A 9,404-nucleotide genomic window follows, 5' to 3' on the forward strand; every position below is an offset into this window, starting at 1 on the left:
GCTGAGGAGATTATCAGCAGCAAGACATGCCATGGACGCAGGCTGTAGATAAGACAAGCTCACAGTGCCATTAGTGCTGAAATTCCACCCACTGACGGCTGAAGGGGTTCTGAAGTTCAGCCCTTGACCTATTCGGGACAGGCAGCTCCTACTGACAGGGTTCAAAGGCAATATGACAGCAGGCACTCGTTATAGCTACTCTCAAAGGGCACACTGAGAGCTGAATGGACGTATACCTTACATTTGGCTCAGAGGTAGGAGTTATACCAAACGTGATGTCCTGGAAGGGTGAGAAATGCCAGCTGGCAACATTAACTTGGCCGCTTGCTCTGGCACTGACCACTGCCTATGTTAAAAGGCACCTTCAGCAGAAGGGCCAACACCTCAACTCCTCAACCTGGAATTAAAAGAGAAATGTAAACCTAGCATCGGCACACTTCAAAAATGCTGTATCCTTGTGATATTTGCATTATTAGACCACTTACTAGCCACTGGTTCGGACTTACTCTTACCGTCAAATAAACAAGCAACTAAGAAGTTACCCCAGGCTGGTAAATGGCTTACTAATATTTTGCTGAAGTTTCTGGTGGCCAGAGGTTTGGGGGTTCCCTTTAGATAAAGCATAGTTTCAACATGCGTTCTGAGGGTACCAGCACACCGTTACCTCAATCCCCCCTTTTTTAAAAGATGCCTGTTAAAGTGAAGCTGAACTGCAGAGGCCCTTTGGCTTAAAGGTGCCCGTTAACCATCCCATCCTGACGGGCCATCACCATTTATGAAAACCACCCGAAAAAACATACTCGGCAGCGGCGATACCGCTCTGTCCGCAACCCGCGCGCACCGGGTCAGCTCTGCCAGCCCCTCCGGCCCTCGAAGGGAGGAACGGACCCTGGCCAGGGAGACCGACCCCTCGGCACTGAGGTGACCACCAGACCACAGCACCGACACACCCCCCCCCCCCGCGCTGAGGCCGGCACCGGGAGGAAAGGGGGGGCGAACAGGTGCTCTCAGCTCAGCCCCGGAGGCGGGCAGAGCCCGGCGGCAGCTCAGCCACCGAGGCGGCAAGCCCTGCCCGCCGCTCCTGAGGTGCCGCGTCTGTCCTCCTCCCGCCGCCGGTGAGCGGGTCACGCCCGTCACCGACCGCCCCCCCCCCCCCGGCCCCGCCAACAGCAGAGCTGCCGGCCGCCGCCAGCGGGACGTGAGGAGAATTGAAGCCAGACCCGCCCCGCCACAACCAGGTTGGGAAGAATTAAGATAAACGGGAGGGCGGAGAGGGGGGGGAAACCCCCTCACGGGCTGCCCCGGCCCGCCGCTCCCCCCGCCTCCCCCTTCCCCGCGCCCCGCCGCCGCTCACCGCCTTTATCCTTGCCGTACATGTGCCCGGCCACCTGGTGCGACAGGGGCACGCAGCCGTTCAGCCCCCGCCGCCGGCCTCCCGCCGCCGCCGCCGCCGCCGCCGCGGGGTCCGGGGAAGCGCCGAACGCCGGCTGGGCCGCGGCCTCCTCCGCCTCGCCGCCCGCGCAGCGCCCGCGCCCGCCCTCGGGGCGCCCCGCCGCGGGCGGCGCCAGCCGCGGGGGCTCCGTGGCCATTTCCCGGGGGTGGGAGGCGGAGGAGGACGGGGGGGGGTGGCGGCGGGAGGCGAGGGACGGCCGCGCTGCTGCTGCTGCGGCGGCGGCGGGCGGGCCTCAGCGGGCGCTACGTGCCGGCGCGCGGGCGGCGAGGGCCCGCGGCTCCATCACCCCGCACCGCGCCGCTCCGCACCGCGCCGCGCCGCCCACCCCGCCGCTGAGGCAGCGACTGGCCGCCGCGCCGCCCCGCCCCGGACGCGGCTCCGCCTCCGCCGGCCGGGCCGGGCCGGCCCGCGGCGGGGCGGGGGTCGCTGCCGCTGCGGTGGTGGTAGTGGCGACGCGCGGCCCCGGGGGTAGGCCGCGCCCGGGCCCCGGCGCCTCGGTGAGGCCCGGGCGGGCAGCGCCTGGGTTCAGCGGCCGGCTGCGGAGGCAGCAGGGCCTAGCGCAGCCGCCGAGCGGACGCGAAAGCCGGCCCGACCCGCGGAGGGGCCGGTGACACCCACCCTCCGTGGGCATCCCCACGCTGCCGCGACCCGCCGCCAGACCCCAGGCCGGGCGTTCGCTCCCTCGGCTCTGCCGGGAGAGCGTGCCGCCGAGTGCGGCGAGGGCCGTTCCCCCCTCCGCTGGTTCTCGGTAACCAGAAGCAACGCCTCAGATCCGCTTCAGTGTTATTATCAATTCACCGTCATCCCGAGGTTTGTTTATTTTCTCTCCGGTAGATCAGAGGGGCTAGAAGCGAGAGCAAACCGAAGCATGTAAATAGTATCAGACCTTTAAAGGGGGTAAGGACCTTGACAGCAGTCTAAAACAGAGCCTTACCGAGCTATGTAGGTGCTGGCCTTGCATTTGAGGTGGGCACACACCTAGCCTGACGCCGGACCAAAACTGGGTAAGGGATTAATCTCTGATCTGAATTTTAACTCCCCATGGGTAGAGAAAGGTATGCACAAGCCCTGCATTCACACGCAGGACCCCAAAGCCCGCTGCCACCTGGCTGGGAGACTTTATTAACTTTTCTTTTCACTAGGGCATATATCAGCTCTATTTGTCAGCCTGTGATTACTGCCTTTTCACTGTTTCTTTCCTTTATAAAATAAGCTGAACTCGGTGAATATTAGATCTGCGCTTTTGCCACGGTATCCGCTAGTATCAAGTCGTGTTTAGCATCAGTAGGATGCAGGAACGGGAAAACAAGGCCGGAGATAGGAAAATGAATTTCAGCAGGTAGATGGCATTCCCCCAGGTTTTATAAAAATGGGCTGATGTATATCAGGAATCGGTGCTGACATTAGAGGAACGACTATGCGGTGAGCTCGGCTATTACTTGTCGCCTCTTCCCCATCCCATAGTTGGGAGTCGTGGCAGGTGGTTTGGAGAACTGGATGGCAATTGGGGGGATTTACTGGGCAAATTAAAGTGTCTAAGGAACAGGAAGGTCACAGGGAAAATGAGAGTATTGAAGAGTGAGAGGAAGGAGCACAGCATATAAATCTATCAAAACTGAGTTTCATTACTTCATTGTTCATGGAACAATTTGTTTCACTCTCTTAATTGGGCAAGATGGGGAAGACAGTGGTAACAACTCAGCAAGATCCTTTCTGAAGTAACAAGCCTGGTCAGAACTAAGTTTTGTTTCTCCCTCCCGAATATCCCTTTCTCATCAGTTGTTACTGTCCAGCCCTTAAGATTAGGAGTCAGATGGTTGCAAGCATAGGCTCCTATCTTCGGTTCCCCAATGCTGTGTTTTCCCAGGGGGGTGCTGACGCAGGAGAGAAATACCACAGATTGGTCAGCCCTTGCACAAAAAAATTACCGAGGAGTACAGTGAAAAAAAAGCAGAAGTGGTACGTGTCTGGCAGAGAGGAGGCTCCCGGTCTCGGCAGCAGCAGCTGCTGCAAGGTTTGGATGCCAACCTGAGTCTTGTGGAAAGATATTTCCCCCTGTGGAGATGCGAGACACTTCAGCTGGTCTGGGTCTGAACGCAGAGAGAAAAACATACATGGCATTTCAGACTTGCATGAGCGCCCATTTAACACTGATCTACCGGAACTCGAAATCTTAATGGAAAAAAGAATGGAATTAAAAGGCAAAAAATTGGAATTTAAAGACTATTCAAGCACCTAGTACTGAACAAATAGCTTCTAGATATCCTTAAAGCTAACAGAAGCGGGCCTGGGTGGGATTAAAAGAAACACAAAAGCATGAGTAATTGGAATAAGTAAACACTATTTCCTTTGCCCTGATATTTGCTTTAGTCGGATTTATGCATATAGAAATCAAGTGACGTGAGATTCTATCCTCCGCTCACTCATTCCACCCTCACACTTCAGCACATGAAGTTCACTAATCTTATCTGGGAACTTCTCCTAAAATAAAACAAGCAAAACCAAGAGAATACCAGAAATGACAAATAATTAATTTCTCCACAGAGCGTGATACTGTAAGAGTTTGGACTGAAAGCTGAACCTACCAGCAAGATTTCCAAGGAAACTTATCTTCTCCAGGCTGTGCAATTGCACTTGAAGAGAAAGCGAAAGAGGCTGCACACAGCTCCTAAAGAAGGGGCAAGTGGTTGGGAATCCCCCCCCCCCCCCAACAAAATGCATTTGGCAAAATTATGCTTAATTCTGGATTACTCTTTCTCTCTTTTGCTGGAAATGAATCTTACCTCACTTGGTCTGATGAAAAAGTAAAGACTAACAATGCCTTGAAAATACTACCCATGCATTTATTTTGCACAGACTGCTTTGCGCTGCAAGAGGATGTCTCACCGGCAGATTGTAAAGCTGCCCCGAACTGAGCGAGGATTACAAAGGAATCACTTTCTGCTGAAATAAAGTCCTTTTTCAAATACAACAGCTAGATAATAACTAACCGCAAGACACATGGTAGTTTAGTACAGGAAATAAGCTCATACTTTAGTGGAAGTGCAGGGGGGGCATTAGGTAAACAGATGAGTGGGGCTGGGTCTTGGCTGAAATACTGTATTCTAGAGGTATGCTGACAACAAGCACCGGTGGATTTTTCACTGTCCCTTCACATGGTTCACAGCCACTTCTTCCCCATCTCGCCAAAAACAACACTCCTCCGCCAGAGCCGTGTTTGCAGCGCGAGGTCTGTGCGAGAGACGTGGATCCTGCTGCCCACAGAGCCACTTCCTGCAGCAGGCGGCCGTGCTTGCATAGCTTCTGCCGGCCAAACAGATTGCAACAGAGCTGACCTGGACTGTACATGTGGTCCTGATAAGAAATATCAATTGGTGAAACCAATAATTTGCTGGACGGGTGAGAGCATCTGCAGCGGTGCTTCTGTGGGCAGGAGGGCCTGTCCTGCTCATTCTGTGTACTGCAGACGTTGTCACAGCAGTGTGGAAATTGTAGCCATGTTGCAGTTCTTTTTTTCTTGCCGTTTCACAGCAGAAGGGTTGCTGTATTGTGCCCTCTTAAAATAGCTCAGGGCTTTTAATCCTTCGTTAAATTCACAGAAGTTCTGTGCTGTCTTTTTTGTTCTTGTTAAGTATAGGAAAATCTAAACTAGCCTTGTCTGTTGTAGGTGTAAAACTCAACGGTGCTGCCCCACTTTCTTTCCTAGCTACTGCCTTGTCACTTAGGCATCAGGTCCCACAATGATTAATATTTCACTTGGCTCTGACTGATGCAAACTCTTTGACACTACTCTCATACCTGGCAACCAGGTACATCTGGGGTTTTCCAGGATGAAAACAAAGGGACAGTGTCGAAAGCCAACCTACACTCTCTGGAGATAATATGGTACATTTTGAAAATTACTCTGAGGTTAATTCATGGCAGTCATATATTTTCTGGATCACCTTTTCTACAAATAGAACCATAGCTGTAAATTTTGGGAGGTCTGTTTTTTGTTAAAAAGCTACGAGGACTATAAAGGTGAGAAGCTCATTTCAATAGTGCCTTTCTCCCTCAGAGTCCTTGGATTTTATTTTTTTGTTGGTGATCATTAAAGAAACTCATTACAGAATATGGAGGAAAGGTTCATTTTTGGACTGAGAGGAGGTGAAGGGGTGGGAAGCAAATGAAGGGCTTTCATGGTGGAGAGGAGGCAACAGTGGGTGTTTGCAGAGACTGTTTTTATTCAACATCATTCACAACCTGCAGAAGGAAATGCGCACAAAGTCTCCAGGTCTGTGGATGCTCCTGACCTCCTTAGGGCAGTCAAATGCCATGCCGATGGCAAGGAAGTCCTGCAGGATCTCACAAAACTGAACAAAAGGCACAATGTTGGCATAGGAGCTTCAGTGTGGATAGATGTAGGGTAATGCGTGTAGAGGAAAATAATCCAAACCAAAGCTCTTTGATGCTGATCCTGGAACTGGCTGTCACAGCCCAGGAAAGAGATCCTGAAGTCACTGTTGACAGTTGTCTGAGATCATCAGCCTGGTGTACGTCGGCAGCCAAAAAAAGCCAACAAAATGTTGGGCAACATCAGGAAGAGCGTTGAGAGAAAGACAAAAGGCGTCATTTTGCTGCTATGTGTAGCTGCAGCGTGCCATGTATTGAGTCCGGCTTCCACGCCTGGTCTCTCATGGAGAATAGGAACATACCATTAATTAACTGGTGCAGAAGATAGAATTAAACCATGATTTGTGGAGAGTCTAAATTGGTGGAACATGTTTTAGCTGCCTCCAGCCCTAAAAAACGGCAGAGATGTGTATGCTTTGACATCTTTGGGCAAGAAGTTGTGCTGCTTTCTGGAACAGAGGCATTAGAGCAAAGTCTTTAGGACCATCTCCTGTTCTTGTGGCTCACAGGTAGCTGAAGATTACTCCCTTTGTCTTTCTAAACAAAGATTTTCCAAGTATGGCTTTGTATCTCTATCAACGGGTTGCTCAGAGTGTACAAATGCACGATGGCATTTTACCAGTCACATCCTAATGCTTTAGGATAACCCCAGGACTTGATTTAAGATGATTAACAAGCCAAGAGGTTTATTTAAAATACCTCTTTGTTTTTCCCTAGAGCCTACTTTCATTGCCTCCACCTGCAGTAGAATCAAACACCTATTTATTGACTAAACCCACTGCCAATTGGCATTAAGGAAAGTCTCTTCTATTAAACAGTATTCTGCTCCCAGACTTTGCCTGCAAAGCAACAGAATTTCATCCCTTAGAAAGTAATTTAGGATGTCGGAACCAAGGAGATGGAAAGAGAAAGATCATACTGTTTGAAAAGAGCAACAAACTTAATAATTACTGAAGTGAAAGTCTGTTCTGGCCGTTGTTTTGGTACCCGAGTCTTGAGCAAGAGTCCCGGCGGTGAACAGACAGTGCATCTTCACCATGTCTTATCCATGTATGGTTATATTTGCCAGCTGCAGAAAAGTATTTGGGAAAAATTACGCAGTCAATGACCTTATCATTCATTTTGCTATGTTTCTGTTGCCAGCTGACTGGACTGAACGGCACAAACATTCCAGCTACTGAGCAGATCCTTGCAGTGTGCTGAATTTTGAATGCTTCACACATTAAAGCTATAATTTCTGGCACACTCAGGCGCTCCTCTTTTCTGCACAGGCTTCTCTTGGACAGCAGAAGGCACTTTTTTTGTATAAATGTGCCATGCATTCAAAAACACCAAAAGAAAACTGCAGTCTGCATGACAAAAAGGATGCAGAGCAGAGCGGATTAAGGGCAGTGCAATGTCAAATCAGAGAGGAGAGATGGTTCAGTCTTCAGCTAGGAAAAAAATAACAAGAGAAATGATCTCTCTGTGCTTATGTGAGATGTATGCAACTTCCATGCATGGAAGAAAACCGAAGTTGCTTGAGAACCCTGATAAATCCTTTCTTACCAGTCCAAACTGCACATGAGAAAGGTGGACTGAACTCTGCTTTGCTACAGTCACGTAAACCCACTGTGATTTTACCGACTTCAGGGAGCATATGGGTAAATACTCCTTCTATTTATTATAATTGCACATCTAATTAAACACTTTACAAAGGTGGGCTTGGAGGAACATTAGACTGCTAACAGGGGCCCAGGGCATGAGTGTATGTTGCTTTCTGTCCAGTACTGCAGGATTTCACAAACAGTTCAGGACTTAAAACCACAGTAACAGATGTCTGCTCAAGGCACATAACCCCTTCAGCTCTAAGGAGTAAGTTTTTGGCTAATAGAACCGCTTAGTCCCAGAAGCTAATGAACAGCCACTTTGTATATCTTATGCTTCACTCTATGAAGAGGTGTAATGAAACACAACACATCATTTTCTGTAATTTGATTTATCCCTTTTTGCTACCACCTAGCAATGTTACATGGTGTTAAATCTTCTCTTCTAGCTTATGCTCTCCTCCCATGTGCCACTTTTTTTCTTCTTTTTCCCCTTCTTGTTTCTCTCCACACATTCATTTATTTTTATGTTATTTAGTTTTTATTCAGCTCCTCTCTGCATTAGCCAGCCTGGAAATCATCCTGCCCAAGAAACACGCTATGCTCCGCAGGCAGCGCAGCTACAACACTGCTACAGTAGAAAAGAAGCAGCAGAAAGCTTCCAGCAGCAGCCCCCTGGTACCATCCTAAATTAATGATGGCTCTAGGAAAACGATGATTCTGCTGCCGGTGCAGAGGAGCTACTCATCAATGCAGGAAAACCAGGGCAGAACAAGCCTGGGTGCAGAAAGCAACTGGGGGAACGGGTATCTGACACTGTTGGGCTTAATGTGTACCAGTGACAATGGAAAAGGCATTTGGTCTTCTCAGCAGGTCCCCGTGAAATGTTCTGACCAGGCTGAAATAGAGATGCTGAGCACTGATTAACTCGGCCTGCTGGCAGCTGGGTCAGGGCATCCCCTCTCTGCCCCTGCACTATGGGGAGATGTGCTCTTCTGCCTAATCCAGCCAGGGCACTGGGTGGGTTTTGTGAGCCTTGAAGCTTCAGGAATTGAAACAAAAGCCAAATTTAGTAAGAGACTTCCATGTTCAGGATGGCTAAAGAGAAGCCAGCTGACAAGAAGGTTTCTTTGCAACACCAATGTTTAGTTTCACGCCTACGTTCTTATCCTTCCTGCTATTATAAAATGTTCTTCCGTTATTGGAATGAGCGACTGTGATACAGCAGTGACTCACATTTCCATATCTTTATCTAGCTGTATTACACTGAAAGGAAAATCCCAGTCCAACTGCTATGTGACTGTGCAAAAAAAATTTTACAGACCCCAGTAGCACCAGAACAAGGTCCAAACTGCAACAATATGGTGAAAATTATGTGGTCAGCTCTGCAGCTGGCTGTCGGGGAACTGGTGATAGAACTGCTAGATTCAAAGTGCACGAGCCTCCGTGCATGAAAAGCTGTTTAGTCCCAAACACCATTATGCAGCACTTCTAGATGCCTGGGCTCAGACAGAAAGCAATGCTGCTGAAAAAAAAAAAAAAACAACCCATAAATACATGCATGCATTAAAAAACCCCTTAAAAACAGTATTGCCCATGTCAAGGAGCATCAATTGCACAGCATTTGTTTCCTCCTAGTGGACCAGTGTGTTATTGCAATGCTGGCCTCAACCATTTGAAAATATCCATGAGATTAACAGTGCTTGGAATTAAACATCCAGAAAATACCTGTAACTTAGAGCCGTCTCCTCTTCAAGAATGCTGATCCTAGAAGCACCTGAATATTTGACATTCAGACTATTTTGATAAGTCACACTCAATTACTGCAGAATCAGTACTTTGTTCACATTCTTGATGAGCACTTATATGTTGAAAAATAACAATGTAGAACAGAAATCCAGTTTTACTCTGGGACAGGAATCCTTCACTGCTTTAGTATGAAGGATTTGTACCACATTTTCACGTACGAGTTT

At 49.3% G+C, this 9,404-nt stretch overlaps 1 protein-coding gene and 1 long non-coding RNA gene across 3 annotated transcripts in view; one reads left to right on the forward strand and one right to left on the reverse strand.

Annotated features, from left to right (window-relative positions):
• The window catches only part of IPMK (inositol polyphosphate multikinase), a 43,725-nt gene extending 42,121 nt beyond the window's left edge, over nt 1-1,604 (reverse strand). For both annotated transcript variants that reach the window (XR_003925679.1, XM_030029538.1), the window contains exon 1: nt 1,355-1,604. Coding sequence is in view for 1 of the 2 variants with exons in the window: in XM_030029538.1 (XP_029885398.1) it covers nt 1,355-1,589 (235 nt within the window). In the remaining variant the exon portion in view is untranslated. The remainder of the gene's footprint in view (nt 1-1,354) is intronic.
• Nucleotides 1,605-1,893: 289 nt separating this feature from the next.
• LOC115347886 lies at nt 1,894-4,282 on the forward strand. The gene is made up of 2 exons (XR_003925680.2): nt 1,894-2,263; nt 3,998-4,282. It is a non-coding gene; the product is annotated as an uncharacterized LOC115347886 (long non-coding RNA).
• The last annotated feature ends 5,122 nt before the right edge of the window (nt 4,283-9,404 follow it).

This window comes from Aquila chrysaetos, chromosome 11 (genome assembly GCF_900496995.4).
Source record: "Aquila chrysaetos chrysaetos chromosome 11, bAquChr1.4, whole genome shotgun sequence".
Lineage (NCBI taxonomy): Eukaryota > Metazoa > Chordata > Aves > Accipitriformes > Accipitridae > Aquila > Aquila chrysaetos.